Source organism: Vulpes lagopus, chromosome 3, assembly GCF_018345385.1.
Source record: "Vulpes lagopus strain Blue_001 chromosome 3, ASM1834538v1, whole genome shotgun sequence".
In the NCBI taxonomy this organism is placed as follows: Eukaryota; Metazoa; Chordata; class Mammalia; order Carnivora; family Canidae; genus Vulpes; species Vulpes lagopus.
In genome coordinates, this window is record NC_054826.1 from 104,841,330 (window position 1) to 104,857,869 (window position 16,540).

A 16,540-nucleotide genomic window follows, 5' to 3' on the forward strand; every position below is an offset into this window, starting at 1 on the left:
TACTTTCCTTGGTGGCCCCTACCCTCTGAAGAGAATCAGAAAGGGCCAGTGTTTAGGGAAAGGAAGGCTGGTCCAGGTGGAGAGTCTGTCTTGGTGTTAGGGGTCAGAGGGCTTGGGTCAGAGGTGCTGGCTTCCTCGCCTGCTTCACACAGTATGGTTTGTTTTGCTGTTATACTGTGCATTGTTTAAGCTGCCAGCCTTTAAAATTCAGGAGGCTTCACCCTGTGCGATTCTGTTTCCAGCTTCTCTGGAGAGGCCTCTCAGCCTGGGCTGTGGCCAGGGTGTGGGCATCCAGCTGGACCCCCTCAGCGTCCCTGGCTGACCCCTGGCACAGTCAAAGGTGGGCATCATGGCCCTCTGAACAACTCTGGAGGCACATTTAGCTCCTGAGGACACAGAGCATGGGCTCCAACTACCACCACACCAGGGTGACCGTTAGCCAGAGAGAGAAAGAAGCTATCTGTGTCCTTTCCAAGTTCACGTGTCCTTAATGCTGGGTGTTGTAGAAGAAGAAGCCAGACCTCACAGGCCACACCGCATTCAAGTCCTGGCCACCAGCCTGGTGGCCCCTCCGTGGGGACTGCGCACACTCCACAGGCCACCCCTGGGCCCTCAGGAAGCAGACAGGGCTCCATCTCTCGTGGGATAGACCCCTCCAACCTCGGTGGGAGCATCCTTACTCCACTGGGTCAGAGCAGGAGGCAGAGGCCAGGCCCTGGTGACAGCGAGCACCATGACAGATGCAGGGTTTGTACTCAGCACTCTGGGCAAGGGGGCAGCTGCTTCCTACCCTCCCTGTCCCTGCCCAGGCCCTCAGGGTCAGTGTTGATGTGCCCTCAGCCCCCGCTGCTACAGCCCTGACCTTTCACTGAGACTTTGGCCCTGAAAGGCTGCTGCCCTATTGCCTGCCTGGCTCTAGGGAGGCAGAGGCTGGCCCGCGGCTGTTTGCTGCTCTCAGTGCCAGACTGGCTGTGCTGCCTGCCCAGTCGGCCACCGTGGCCCAGGGCGGTCTGAGCAGGCAGCTGGGGCAGGGGAACTCCTTGCAGACGTCATGCTCATCAGACAGCTGCCCCCTAGACTTCAGGAAACACCTAAAAACCAAAGCCTCTCAGGCAGCTGGGGCACTGGGCTCCTGGGGCTGTATCTGCGGAGATGCCACTCCTCCCCAAGAAGGGGGTTGTCCAGAGACTCTCCTCTGAAAGCACCTCCCGTCCTGGCGGCCTGAGAGCCCTGCGCTGGCACACGTGTGTGTCTGTGTGAATCTCTGTGTGTTTCTGTGAGTGTGTGTGTGTCTGTGTGTCCGTGCTTGCGTATGGCACTGCTGGAGACTCCCTAGTGTAATCCTGAAACCCCACTGCTGGTAAATTCAGCTGGTTTTAAAGGGAAGCAGAGGAGGAGCTGACGAAAGCTGCTCTTTTGTTTTAGAAGATTCCGGAAGGATTCAGTGTTTAGTGGGAACACAAAGGTTGTCAGGGCGCTGCCATTTTATGAAGGGACTTGCCTGGCCTGGGGGGTGGGGGAGCAGCCAGAGGGAGGGGCGTGGCTCTGCAAAAGCTGGATGCCCCTGGGGCAGCTGGCTAGGCCTCTCTGGAGGCCTGGGGAGCAGTAGCCAGGTCCCTGGCTGGAATCACAATGACACTGACACTGGTGTTGCAAGTGTTCCAGGAAGGGGGAAGGGTGTGCAGCTGCTGGAGTCACACACCACCACCCCCCACCTGGTTTTGAGTCTCATTTGGTTTGATAGTCAGGACTATACCTGGTTGGTGTCTGGGAAAATGGTGTCCAGAAGCCACAGCCAGCCAGATCGGGAGGGCAAGAGGCCACCAGTACCGCGTCTGCCAGCTGCACAGCTTCCTGCTCTCCTTAGAAGAGGTTTGCTGGAGCAGAAGGGCCTCAGCGGATCCTTGTGGCAGGAAGACTGCCCGTCCCCATCCCCCGGGAGCAGTGTGCCTTTGATTTCGCCTGTACCTCACGTCCTGCTGGGCGGTGGCCTGGGGGTGGCCTGGCGCAGACAGCAGTGGGAATGGGCTAGGGACAGGCGAAGGGCAGTGTCCTGCAGAGCCTCATGGGATGGGGCCCTCCAGGTGGCCCAGAAATCCTTGTTCCCAGTGCTGAGCACAGGCACAGGGTCTGGAAATGCAGCTGAGGTCACTCAACTTTGACCCGTCCTGGGGTGAGGGTCACCTGAGTCCCCAGGAGGGCAAGTCTCTGAGCAGCTCTGTCTCCATTTGCCAGGGGAGCCCAGCACGGGGTGTGGGACAGCCCACCCACCTGGTAGGGGTCAGCTCCTCAGAGCAGGACTCCAGGATGCTGCAAGACATCCTTGCAGGCTGGTTCTCCCTTGACTTTTAGGGAGGAGCAGTATTGGGGGCTGGGCAGGAGACGGCCCCCCAGCTGCCAGTGCTAACCCCGGAGGAGAAGAGGGTCCTGGAGAGGAAACAGAAGAAGGAGCGGAGAAAAGAGGAGAAGAAGCGACTGCGAGAGTCAGGAGCAGCCCAGAGCCCACCGGCCAAGCGTTCCGGGGCCCAGCTGGCCCTGGACTACCTCCGTGGGTAAGACGCCCCCCTCGCATGGGGCCTGGCCAGTGTCCAGGGGCTCTGTGGTATCCTGGGAGGGAATTTGGGCTGTGGACTTCAGGTGACCTGGGTCACATCTGGCTCCCAGAACCACTAGGACCCTGGGGGCAGTAGGGCCACCACCAGTTGTGCTCCTGTGGTCTGAGGCCTGTCCTGGCAGGTGTCACCACAGAATCATCACCTCCAGTGGGGCTGTCAGAGGAAGGGGAGCAGGGCACAGTCACTGCAGCCATGACTGGAGCCCTTGGGGTGCCCAGCAGACCCTGCTTTACCCTGTCACCACAACCAGGTAGAGGCTGGCAGTTACACTGCTAATAGCTTTGTAGGAAACTTTCTAGAAGCTCCAAGAAAAGTGAGGCCACTGTAACACCACTGGCTTCTCTTTGCAAAGAAACTTGTAGGTAAGTAGAGGCAGGTATTCCAGCAGGGCCCCCCCTCCTGGTTTTCCTCCCCAGAGAGTGAGTTCATACTTTCTCCGATCCATACTCACTCTTTAGGCCATGAGCCTCAGCAGTCGAGACCAGGTCAGCCTGAGAATGCCTGCCATGGACACATGCTTTCTCTTTTTCCTCATTGTTTTTGGGGAACAGTTTACATGCAGCCACTGCCACAGCCAGGTTAGAACACCTTTGTTCCTGCAGAAAGCACCCTCCTGCTCTCATGCAGCTCCCTACCCCAGATCCAAGCAAGCCCTCCTCAAACTTGTATCACTGTGTTAGCCCTTGTATCACTGTGGATGTGCCAGTTTGGGACTTGTTCACCACATGGCCTCTTGTGGCCTGCTGCTTCCACCTGACGTAGTGTTTTGAGGTTCATCCACATGACAGCATGTGCCAGCATTTCCTCTCTCCTTATAGCCAAATATGCATTGTGGCTATTGTGTCTGTTGCTGTGGTGCATGCCCATGTGCAGGATTCTGCATGGAGGTGTTTTCCTTTGTCTTGGGCATAGCCTGGGGGCAGGCTTTGCTGGTGACTGGTGTAGGAGAGCTGCAGACACAACAGTTGCAGCATTTCAGCCCCACAGCAAGGGGAGGTGCTCTGATGATGGCCATCCTAATGAGGGTGGGGTGGCCTCTCACTGTCCCCTTCACTGGCATCCTGTACCATGTTGAACCAAAAATCCAGGTAACTCCGTGGGCTGCTGGTCTACTGCCTCTTGGCTCCTCCCTGGAGGGTCACTGGATGGACTCAGTGAGGAAGATGAACTCCTCCCCAGGAGGACAGCTGCCCACTGGCTCTTGAACCTCCACCTGCTGGCCTGTAGAACGCTAGAAGGCCCTGACCTGGCTGCACTGGGGGCAGGAATTCCTCTCTGGAAGCCCGCCTGCCTGCTGGGAAGAGGGCTGCAGATAGGCTCTTGGACTTCTCTATGCCGCACACACAACCCCCACCCCCCTGGAGCAGCCGGCCAGAGAGCTGAGGGAGCTGTGGCCTGGACTATGGTCGGAGTCCCCATCCCCTGGCCCATTATTAGCTGTAATGATGTGTAATTCTGTGCGGTGTGGGAGCTTCAGTCTCCCTGCAGCCTTGGCTCCTGGGCACAGTGGGTCTGTGCTGGAACCATTGCCCTTTTGGGAGCCTAGTCTCCATTGTTGGTATCACCTGGGCACACTCCTCCCACAGTTCCCAGAAGAAGTGGGGAAGGGAGCTGGGGAATCTGTGTCTGCTGGGACCACATGGCTGGCACAGCCCTCCTGGCCTCCCTAAACTCAGCAGAGGTGCCAGGGGAAGTCCTAGGCCCAGATGTCCATGGGGGAGGCTGGGGTGACCTGACTGTGTGTCATGAGTGTGTGGGGTGTGCCCCACAAGGAAGTGCAGAGACCACACCAGCCGCTTAAGGACACCCAGCCAGCCCATTGTCACCCTCTGGGGATCCTCTTCAGGTCTAAGCACTTCTCTCCATACTCCATACTGGGTCTGTCCAGTCTCTGAGGCCTGCCTGGTGCAGGGGCTCAGCACTGTGGGTGCCACCAGCGTCCTCTAAGATCAGAGTAGATTCAACATCGTGCCACTCTGAGAGCCAGTCTGCATTTCTGTGAGCCTGCACACCTGGGCAAATTGCTTTCTGCCAAGGTTAGAGCTGTCCTCCCAGCTAGGTTGGTGCTGGAGACAGAGAAGGCCATTGGGCCCAGGATGGACAGAGGAGCAGGTGGACAGGCCAGGGAGATGCCAGCCACAGAGTAGACCCCAGGATGTATAGCAGGACACAGAGCCTGACTAGGGCAGCCGGCAGGCAGTAAGGACGGGCCAGGAGGCTTGCGGTGCCTATGGCCACTCTCTGTGTAGACCCCTTATGGAAGGCAAAGGGAGGGCTGGGGGCTCAGTCTTCACTCTGGATTGCCCAACTCCCTGGTTGTCACCTCAGGGACTACTGCCCTGCCCAAACTGCCCCCACTACCTAGAGGCCAGCCCAGGGACCGTGTCCATCCTCTAGTTGGCAACCTGTCCTCAGCAGTGTAGTCCTTGCTTCCGGTCTCACCTCCAGCCCCCATGGACTCTTGCAGCCCCCTAGTGCCTGCCAGGTGTTGGTGCTGTGCAGGTGGAGCCATGCCGTGTTCCATGTGTCCTCGTGAAACAGCAGTGATGGTCTGTGCACCCTGTGGGAGCCTCAGGGGTAGTCCTGGGTACCTATGAGATGTCACAACCTGGGACAGAGGCAGCTAGGGTGCAGGGTTCCCAGAGGAGAGGAACCTAGGAACCTGGGAGTTCCTCTCCTCTGGGAACCCTGCACCAAGTGCCTGTGGCATGGGCTGAGGGCAGACAGACATACTCTGGTAGTTTTCTTCCCTTCTTCCCGGGGGTCCCTCCTGTCTGCCCAAGACAGCAGGACTGTCCTCCTGGCAGGAGGCCATGGGCCATCTGCAGCTATACCTGTTGCCACACAAAATGACCTTGTGGGAATGAGGCTCCACCTCGAGTAGCTGGGGCCCCATTTCCCAACCACAGCCGGGCTGTGCTGCTGTGGCTGGCAGGGCATCAGAGAGCACCTGAGAGCAGGGGTTTGCAGGAGGGCACCCGTCTCCTGGAGGGGCCCCACTCTCACTTAAACTGGAACAGGAAGGTATTACTGCCCCATGTTACAGACAGGACTCCAGGAGCTCAGGGCTGGAAAAGCAGGTACGGAGCTGAAATACAGGCCACACTCTGTGCCACGCTCCATGGCTACTGCTGCATGTAGCCAGTGGTATCTGTTACAGTCCCCACACTGCATTTGTGGCTGGTGGCTGGTGTGCTGTGTGACAGATACGGGTCTCAGTGCTACCAGGCTACTGGGGCAGGGGAAGTGAGGGGCCCTGAGCACATTTGTAGCGGGCCAGTGGGGTCATGGGCACTAGCAGCGCCCCCTCCCCCCCCACTGAGTGAAGCAGACATGCACACCTACACCTCCTTTCCTCCCTGACAGCGGTGTCCTGTCCCAGCCACGGTGCGCTCAGTGCCACAGCCTCACCCCCAGTGCAGGCCATAATGTGGATTGGGTGCCCAGGCAGGCTATAAGCAGAGCAGAGGCAGAGTGGAGGCTCCTGAGTGGGTGGCAGCGCTGTGGGGACTGGGGATCGGCAGGGTGTGGAGCTCCAGTGGCTCAGGGCTTCCCTGCAGGGATGAGGCTGCCACACCCCATCACAGCTGAGGACCCTAATTATACCTGGGTCCCAGTCCAGGCACTAGGATTGATCTTCCTGTCAGCTGAGATGAGATTTCTGCCACAGAGAGCTGGGATTGCCACAGGGGGACATGGCTGCGTCATGCTGGCACCGATGGGCTGGAACGTGGGAGTTGGCACATGTGCTGCCTGTTGTCCGGAGAGCCGTGGTGTTGGGGAGGGGTTGGTGGAGGGAGGAGACACATTCACCGGCTCAGAGGCTCCAGAACCTATGTCTCTCATGAATAAATAAAAATTTTAAAAAAAGAAAGAAAAAAGAAATACAGAATCTGCCTGATGCTGTGGCTTAGGCAGGGCCTCGGCCCTGGGCTCACTGTGGCACTAGAGCCTCAGAGCTGCTGTCATACCTGCCACCCCTTATGCCACACCACATCTCTGGGTGGCCATGGGCTTGGGGCCTGGGCAGTGACTGTGCCTGCCTCTTGCTCGTCCTTCATCCATGACCTCATGGTGCCGAGTCGAGTTCTCTAGAAGCCACTAAGGACTCAGCACGCCCTCAAGAGGGTGGTGCTCAGTCCTGGCACCAGGAAACCTACTCTGGCCCTGGGTCCCTACTCCCTCCCTGCTCCCTAAAATACAGATTCTTTTCTCCTGGTAGGGCACTGCCTCTCAGGCAGGGGTCTCCAAGGGTGGAGCAGGAACCCCAATAGGCAGGCAGGCTCATCCGTGTCCATTGTCATGTCTTCCCTGTCATTGTCCTCATTGTCCTCATTGGCCTTCACTCTGCTTGTTGTGGGTTTGCTTAGAGCCCCCAGCCTGTGTCCCTTGCTTCCTGCAGGCCCACATGACCTATCTGAAGCCATTCCAACACTCCATGGGGGCTCAGATGACCAGAGCCCTGGTGTTCCAGCAAGGATGTTGCTTTGGGCACACAGCCCGTCTGTGTTGTCAGTGTGGCGGTGATGGGAGCCAGGTCCACAGAGCCCCAGGTCCCAGGCAATGGAGCTCAGCACCACCACACCTCTGTCAGCCCAGGAGGAACCCCACAGGCCTTAGGGTGAGGTCATGTGCCATCCTCCAAGACAGGAGGATGGGCCAGGATGCAGGCAGTCAATGGAAGCACAGGGAAAGTTTATTACAAGGAATGACTAAGCATAACAAGGGCTTGCTAGTGTGTCGAGGACTCGAGACCCAGGAGGAACAGATTCCAGGGCAGCCACTCCCCCTAGAGCTGGGACAAGCCCGGGGCCTACACCTCTCAGCAGAGGCCCAGCCCTGGCTCACAGAATGGCAGGGAAGTCACAGGAGCCGAGCTCATGGGACTTGCCGGGAAGGCTGCTCAGGGGCGGTCTGGCTGGGACCACAGTGGACCGTTGCTCACCAGAACCAGGATAGAAGAGCTTTTCTCTGTTGTCTGGTTATGTCTCTCCAGCACCTTCTCCTTCACATCAGACCATGTGGCAAAGGAAGCATTTTTGAAGAGTCCACCTGTTTCTACCAAGTGGATGATGGAGGAAAATTTGAGGCAGAGGCAGTGACTTGATGATCAGTGTGGGGAGGGGCCAAAGGGCAGTGGTGGCTCTTTCTTTTCCATCACTTCCTCTAATGACCGCTGTTCTGATTTCTGCTTTCACCCTTCTGTGGGCGCACAAGCTGAGTGCCGCACCTGCTGGTTCTAGAGCCCCAGTATGTTGCCCTAAAGGCACGCTGCTTTGTAAGAGGACCAATCTGGCGGCCTCCAAGGCCTCACTGATAAATGATGGGAATCCAGGCATTTCAGTTCAAGATGGGAAGGAATCCAGGCATGAGCTGTGGTGTCTACTCCCTGAGGAGGACAGAAGCAGAGGTCCAGTTTGGCTCAGGTCCTGCTCTGTGGCTGCCCCACAGAGTGCCCGTGGTCCCTAGACAGGCGTGGGGCAGGGCTCCCGGGGCTCTGCTCTTACATGATGTGTGTACAACAGCCCAGGAGCGAATCATGTGCTTCTGCCCTGGCCCCACAAGCTGTGAAGCCAGCAGGAGCTCTTGGACTCTCTCTGCAATTACCTGCCCCCTCCCCCCAACTTCACAGTAGAGGCAGTGAGGCTGCAGCCCCATGGCCATCAGCACCCAAAAGTCCCAGATATGCCAGCCTCTGGCCCTGTGTTCACCTCTCAGCTCCAAGAGCCTGGCTTTGCTACCCACCCATCCTGACTTACTTCCTCCAACACGTGATGTTACCTGCTTCCTCTTCCTCAGCCCCTCCAGGCTGGGTTTGTTGCCATGGTCTTGGCATGTGGGGGCCTGGCCCCTCGGAGGCCTTCAGGTTGCTGACATGCAGGTCAGGAGGCTCTAGCAGAGGCACAGGGCTGGCATGGCCAGGTTTCTTTCCTTGTCCCTGATATCCGAGCAACCCAAACAGCATGGCCCTTAAGGCTGGGGGTTCTTGGCTCCTCTTAGCTTGCTGTCCCTCACCCTCCATGCACAGCTCTTGGCTTAAAGGCTTCCCCTACTCTGGTGGGCAGGCTCTGCCATAATACATGATAAAGGCTTTGCAAGAATGGCCAATATCACAGAATTCCGGATGTACAAGTTGGCATTGTAAAATTTTGTCATTGTAGGGCTGGAAGAAAGAGCCCTGTGCTGTTGTGTACAGATGTAGAGGCAGGCCTAGCTGGGGAGGGCCCTGAGGGCATGCAGAAGTGAAGTGTCCTCCCAGTGCCAAGTCCCTGAAGCCCTTCTGCTCCTGCTCCTTGGCTGCTACCCTCCAGCTGGCAGGTTTGGGCAGTACCTACACACACCCGGTGCACAGACCCATCCAGCTTCTCCTGCCAGCACCTAAAATGTTCTGTCCTTGCTTCCTAGCTGGGCCGAGAAGCATGATAACTGGAGATTTCAGAAGACGAGGCAGACCTGGCTGTTACTGCATATGTACGACAGCAACCAGGTGTGTGCGCACTGGGGGGAAGATACATGTACATGCTGGGGGGGGGGCAGGTGTGTGTGCACGTGTACAACAGTAACCAGGTGTGTGTACCTGGTGGGGAGGAGGAGAGGAGATGTGTGCATTCCCAGGGACGTAGGGATCTCCCAGATGATAGTCTGTGCATACTTGGGGGTAGGGGTCAATGTCCCAGTGACCAGGATGGCAGGGCCTGCTTAGGCCACGGGAGCCTGAGGCTTCCCTTCCAGCAGGGGCGTGAGAAGGGCAGACCCCCAGCAGCCAGGCCTGGCCAAGACTATGGTTAAGAAAGAGGCCCTAGCACTTGTGGTAGGAACCCCGCCAGGGGTCCCCAGTCCAACCCCTGATTTTACAAAGGAAAGGATTTGCTTGGGGCCGTAGAGGAAGAATCCCTGCTTGTCCAGGGCAAGACTTGGGCCAGGGGCTTGCGGGCTTGGGTCCTGGGCTGTCAGTCTGCCTGCTTCAAGCTGAACCTTCCCCAAGGAAGCTGCTGACCATAGGGGAATTGTCTTCCCAGGCGCTCTTGATCCAGGGGTGGATGGAGTGGTGTGGTATAAGAGATACTGTGTTACCCCCAGAATGCTGTAGTACCCTCTTCCTGCAGATGAGCCAGGCCTCTCATGACCACCATGGGCTCTACTGGTTCTTACTGGCATCCATGGGCAAGGGTCCCATCTGCAGTCACATTTGCTTGTCAGTCCCTGTCATTTCCTTTAGCTTGGATCTTCCTTCACAACCTTGGTGTGCTTGGAGAGGCCAATTATCACACCCAGGGGCAGGTATTTGTGTCCTCCTAGCACACCCAGGAGCAGGTACAGGATGGTTTGATCCTGATGTAAGTCACATGATTCAGGGGACACCTGCTGGGTTTGCTCCTGTGGTGATCTATGGAGCCGTGTCTGTAGAGCTGCTTTGAGATTATGCAGACACCCCGTTTCTCATCCCACCTGTGTCCATTGGTCAAGCAGGAGCTCTTGTCTGGGTCAGTGGTCACTGTGCACACAGTGTGCATCCTCCTCTGCATTTGTCAGTCAGCATGCTGCTCTAGGGGAGGGCCTGGCTGCCTCCCCTGTGATGCTGCAGGGTCATCCCTATCAGTGTAGATTTTCTCACAGGTGGTCATCCCTTGCTGCCATCGTTTGTTTTGACAAGTATAGTTTTCATTACAACTGTGGTGGCTCTAGGATGGGGAGGTTGAGGGTGCCTGTCTGCACATGATGGGGGGAGACCTCTGTGGAGAAAGCACCTAACAGCCACGGTCTGAAATGAGACTATGGGTATGGCAGTGTGGGGAGGGCAGATGTCCACACAGATGCCAGGGTGTTGTAGGAGTCACAGGCTGGCAGTGTGATCTGTGGCAGAGCCTCACTTTGGGGCAATGACACCGCATGCTTTCCCTGTGACCCTACTGTCCTGCACAGCCCCATGGCAGCTCTCCACTCCCTGCAGCTTGGGGCACAGACTTCTGTCCCCAGAGCTCTTGGGAGCAGGTATCACACACAGGGAGCCAGCAGGAAGCTATGTGCAGAGACCTCTGTGCCCTGACCACCCGTCCCGGGTCTGTGTCCCCCCCTCTGCTCCCTGGAGCTGGAGCTGCTCCTGCACAGAGGTGCTGGGCAGTGACCACAGGCCAGGCCACTCCCAGCCTTTGTAGACACACTGCTTCCTGAGGGAGCCCCAGGGCACCTCGGGAACCACTGCTGCAGCCAGATGGCCCTTGCTTCCTGGTTATCCCCATCCCCCTGAGGCCACCTAGTCATCACAGCAGTGCGAAGTATGCTGGGGAGAGGTCATAATTTTGATGAAGCCTGATTTTTCTATTTTTTCTTTTGTTGTTTGTGTTTTTTGTGTCATAACTAAGGAATCATTGCCTATCCCAAGGTCAGGAAAACTCTCCTGTTTTCTTGTAGGGGTTTTTTAGTTTTGTTCTTGCAAATTTGGGCCTTTGACCTATTGACCACTTTGTATGTGGTGAATTAGGTGTGAATACACACCATCCATTGAATAGACTGTCCTCCCCACAGTGGACTCGGTAACAGAAAGGCAGCCCAATTTCAAAATGGACAGAGGGTCTATGTAGACGTTTCTCCAGATCAGATGATTCAGGTAGCCAGTGAACACCTGCAGAGGAGCCCAGCATCACTGGCATTGGAAGAAACACCCACCACACCAGGGTGACCTCTGTAAGCAAGGACGGCCAGTGATGCCTGTTGATGAAGACACAGCTTCCCTCTGAGATGTGCTGCTTATAGCATCTTATTCCCGTGTTATGAACGGATCATATCTCCTTATCTCTCTGAGGATGGTAACAATACAGTTGCGATATCTTCTCTCTGTATAACTTTTATTTTATCCAGGTTGCATGGTGTGTTTGCGTGACTTGGCCTCTGACTTTGGAATCAGAGACTGCTCAGATGTGGTACCCTGTGGATGTAGCCAGGGCTGCAAGCACCCTAGTGGCCTGTGTGCTTCCGTGCCAGTTGATAGGCTGGGCTCAGGATCTTGGATCTTCTCTCCTGTATTCTTAGATTTCAGAATAGAATCTTCTAGTCTTGCTGCAGGACACAGGCTTGGCTGTCAACACTATGGAAGCTGGTGAGGGGGTGAGCAGCCAGTCGGGGGGCAGCGCATGCAGGGAGGGGATGGGGACAGCATGGAGTAGAGGGCAGTGTGAGATGAAGGGAGGCAGCCTGTGGGAGAGCAGTTGGGAAGGCTCCCCCTCAGTAAGTGAACTCTCATGCCCTCTCCCTGTGGCCAGCAGTGTGCCTAGCCCACCACACTGGAGTCCCTGCACTTCCTGTGTCAATGGCTGTAGGTGCTCTGGGTGATCCATCTAGGAAGCCCTTGCTGAATCCCAGGTCATGAAGATTTTCTGTGATGTTTTCTTTTTTTTTTTTTTTTTTAATTTTTATTTATTTATGATAGTCACAGAGAGAGAGAGAGGCAGAGACACAGGCGGAGGGAGAAGCAAGCTCCATGCACCGGGAGACTGATAGGGGATTCGATCCCGGGTCTCCAGGATCGCGCCCTGGGCCAAAGGCAGGCGCCAAACCGCTGAGCCACCCAGGGATCCCTGATGTTTTCTTTTAAGAGTTTATTAACTCACACTTCTAGGTTTCTGACCCCTTCTGAGCTGAGGTCTGAGTATAGTGTGAGGTAGGCTCCAGCTTCCTGCTCTTGCACATGGACATCCAGTGGTCCCAGCCCCGTCTGTTGGAACCACGGCTCCTTCCCCATCAAATGGTCCTGGTGCCCTTGTCAGAACCAGCTGACCGTGGGTGGAGGATTACCACCTGGGCCTTAGCGCTGTCCCCTTGCTCTAGGCATCTGTCCTTGCCAGTGCCTCTACCTCCATTACTGTGGCTTCAGACTTGAGATGTGGGGGGTCACTGGCAGTTCTTAAGTGGATCTGGCCATTCCTTTGCTCTCGCCTCTGTACGGGACCAGCTGAACCTAGAGTCAGGTGGGTGGGGGTGACAGCAGCAGAACTCGGTTTTATCAGCATGGGCTTCATCGCCCTCAGACCTCCATTCTTTGTCCTAGAAGTCTCCTCACTAACGTGTGTTTACTTTTGGCTTCGTGACATTTTGGAGGGGGTAGGAACCCGTGGCTGCTGAGCCTGAAGCCAGTAGAGGGAACAGCCTAGGACTGGGAGAGGGTCACTGCAGGAGGTCCGCCCTTCCTCCTTGCCTCCCCAGTCCCATGGTCTTGCAGACCATGGACAGAACGGGAGCAGATGTGTGGCACAGGCCCTCCCCCACCCCACCTGTGTAGTTGGCATGCCAGGGGCTGATGTGGTGCTGCTACCTGGCCGCTGAGCTCTGCGGGCCTGGTGCAAGGGTGGGGGTTTCTCTTGCAGGTGCAGGGGTGCAGCTGCTGGGCCAGGAGTCCTGCCTGGTGCTTGGGGCCAGACTGTGAACACCTCGTTTCTCCACTACTCAGCATTCACGCTCCACACGCTACCCTGCCTGGTCCCTGACACCCTAATCCTCTTCCCATCCCAGGTTCCTGATGAGCTCTTCTCCACACTGCTGGCCTACCTGGAGGGGCTCCAGGGCCGGGCCCGGGAGCTGACAGTGCAGAAGGCAGAAGCCCTGATGCAGAAGTTGGACGAGGCTGGCGGCATGGACCCCCTTCCTCAGGGGAAGACCCAGCGCATCCGGCAGGTGCTGCAGTTGCTCTCCTAGGGGGTTGGCCAGTGGGCCAGGGCCACTCTCAGGATGCAGCTGGCTGCTGCCTCCCAGAGGTGCGGCCCCAACGAGGGACAGGCAGGCTTACCAGCAGATCAGTGACCAATGGGCCTGGGGACTCCCGGGTACTGAGTCCCCGTTCCTGCTGGCTCCTGACCCTTGGAAGGACTAACTCTGGCCAAACTGTTTATAGATGATGATGTGTTTTCGTCCCTTTACAGCAGAATGTGACCACTCCAACATAACCTAGAGATGCCATCCTGGCTTCAGGCCCCCAGGGAAGTTGCTTATTGAGGAAAAGGTCTATTTTTCTACTGGAAATGTCTTAGAGACTGACCAGGGCCAGCCCTTCCCTCCAGCTGTGGTCTGTGCCTGGTGGGGGGTGAGAGTGCCTCTCTGCTGCCGGCTACCAGCGTCCTGGTCACCTGCCTGCATTCCCCAGTGGGTCTGGGCCGTGGCTCGCCCATCCCTCACCTCCCTCCTTGAGTCTGCTGGGGCCTCACTGACCAGTCCCAAGGAAAACCTGGCTGTGTTTTCAATAAAACCGGCCATGTCTGTTGCCTATGGTTCTTATTCTGTGCATCTTATTCTCGTTTGCCTGTCCCAACTGTGAAGAGCTTTTCCTGAGCGTGCATCAGGCTGTGGCTGAGGCCCCCCAGGACGGCATCCTGGCAAGCTCCCCATGTGGCACAACTGCCTCTTGGCACTGAGCACTTGCTCTATAGGCGTCTGTTTGCAGATACTGGCAGTGACCATATTGGCTGCCCTCCCACAGCCACCCCAGCAAGGAAACAGGCCTGCTGTCTGCACAAACACGGGACATGCTCGCCCCATTCCCAGAAAACCACATGTGCTGAACTCTCTCAAAAGTCACTTAGGGCATGGAGGCCCACACCTCCTCTGCTTGGGCCACATGCACGCAGCAGGCCCGCCCTTCCCAGGACCTGTGGAGAATCTCATAGGGTTGCAGACAAGTGTGGTGGTCTTAAAACTTGTCCACCAAGGCTTTTGATGCTCTGCCCCTGGAACGTAGCTCAGCTTCCAGAATGGGAAGAAGCAGAAGTGACGCTGTGTGATCCTGGAGCAAGGGCAGGAGGAGGAGGCAACTGGTGCTCTCCCAACGTTTGCCCTTGGGACTTGGCCCACTGACATGGGATGCCCCAGTCATGTGAGGAGGCCACATGGGGGGTGCTCAGGTGCTGATGAGTCTGCAGATGGCTGCTGCCCCAGGTGACGTGGGCTGAAGCAGAGATGATCTGTCCCCACCACGTCCTGCTCATGTCACAGGTTTATAAACTGTATTCCAGGGGCGTGTGCAGTAGGTAACCAGGACACCATGAAGCTTGTCAGGTGACCTGCTTACGTTGTGCATCACAGTGCTAATAGAGTCAAAAGGCTGCAGGCCTGTGTGTAAACTCCTTATTCTAGGAGAAGGCCTGGGGCCAGCCAAGCCCCCCAGCACCATCCTCCTGAGCGCTGTCCCTTCCCAGCTGTCCCCCAGCAGTGCCCCCTAACAGTGTCGCACCCCCCACAGTGCCAACACCCCCAGCAGTGTCCCCCACAGCACTGTCCCTTTCCAGCTGTTCCCCCTGCCAGCATCCCCTCCCAGCGATGTTCCCCCCCAGCAGTGCCCCCTCAACACCATCCCCTCCCAGCGCTGTCCGCCCCCCCCAGGCCATCCTTCCCCCAGCAGTGCCCCCCACCCCCAGCACCATCCCCAGCCTCAGGTTCTACTGTGACTTCAGCTTCAGTCATCATGAAGTACCTATGCTGAGGGACACTTCTGAATGATGAGGTTAGGGCCTCAGGTGCATGGGCCCAGGAGCACCCCACTACTTCAGAGGGGCCTGGGCTGGTCCTTGGGCCTACCCTCATCTCACCTGTAACCCAGACCCCTGGGTTCTCAGGGTCATGCTGCCCCACCTCCCACCCAGCACTCACACCTCAGCGGCACCCCTGTGGTAGGGGTGATGCTCCACTACTTCCTGGAGGGCATTTGGCCCTGGCCCCCATCCACTGGTGCAACTGGAATCCCTGTCACACACATAAGCACGTGTCCAGTTCTGGGTGGGAGCAACTGGTCCAACCCCTTCTTTGTCCCAGGTGGCTTCTGGAGACAGATGACAAGTCCTGACTCCCTAGTACCTGTCAGGTGAGTATTGAGCAGAGAAGCCCTCTGGCACCATGAGTCGGTGCAGGTCTGTGAGAGCATTATGGCACCACAGACAATCTGAGTGCCAGCCTGGCTGTGTCCCAGCTTTGAGGCACCCTGAAAACTGTTCTGAGAACTAGACATAGAAAGGAAGACCCATAAGATACAAGGAAAGGGCAGGTTTTTTTAAGGAATCAGAGCTGATTGATCAAGAACCATAGCTCTGGGTTTCTTGGCAGCCGCATTGGAAAGGGAAATGTGATGGGTCCCAAGTCCTCATTTTCTGTTGCTAGAAACGGTGGGGATAGCAGGATGCTTCCCAATACCAGACGGGGGCTCTTTCCTCCCTATGAGCTCCTGTTGGAGCATGAAGTGCTGTGCTCTCTGGAAGGTACAGAGGGAGGTGACACATGTCACCTGGACAAAGCTGTCGACAGGCATAGGTGTGGGTATGGGCCCAGCCTCAGTTGCTAGGGATGCCAGTCCGGTGGCCCTGACAAGGCGCCAGGGGCAGTGACGTGAGCAGGCCTGAGCCCTGGGGCCAAGCCACAGCGAGGGGTGCCTAGGGGCTGTCTGTGAGCCCCTCACTCACCAAGGCTGCATGGGGCCACTGGGCCAGGAAATGTCTTGACAGTGGCTGGTGATTTCCCGCCGACAACCCCCCACATTGGAAATAACTCAGACGTCTATTGGCAGCTGAACAGGAAACTGAAGTGCACGGTGATCACCAGTAAAAGGGAAGAAGCGTGAATACGGGCCACCGTGGGGCACTGGGTGGGGGACGACAGGCCACAAGGGCACACTGTTGACACCACTCAAATGAAATCCTGGAGACGGTGGGCCAGCTCATCTGTGGTGACAGAACACGAGGCAGGGGCTGGGTGGACGCTCAGGCAGCAATGTAGCCTATGGCTACCCGGGGTATGGCAGGTGTGACACACACTCAACCTCCTTATTCACGACACCCCAGGGGGAACAGAGACAGGGCCTCTCTGCAGAGCTCAAGGCAAAGCACTGGGCTCTGGAAAGAAAACGGTAAAACAGGCTTATTGTCACCTTAACATCTGTTCTCACCGAAGCT

The 16,540-nt window shown here is 57.0% G+C and overlaps 1 protein-coding gene across 1 annotated transcript in view; it reads left to right on the forward strand.

The window, feature by feature from the left end:
* Positions 1–16,540, forward strand: part of C3H7orf50 (chromosome 3 C7orf50 homolog) — a 133,663-nt gene that overhangs the window by 115,106 nt on the left and 2,017 nt on the right. The window contains exons 3-5 of the mRNA XM_041749677.1: positions 2,353–2,552; positions 9,021–9,102; positions 13,122–13,283. Coding sequence (XP_041605611.1) covers positions 2,353–2,552; positions 9,021–9,102; positions 13,122–13,283 — 444 coding nt within the window. The remainder of the gene's footprint in view (positions 1–2,352; positions 2,553–9,020; positions 9,103–13,121; positions 13,284–16,540) is intronic.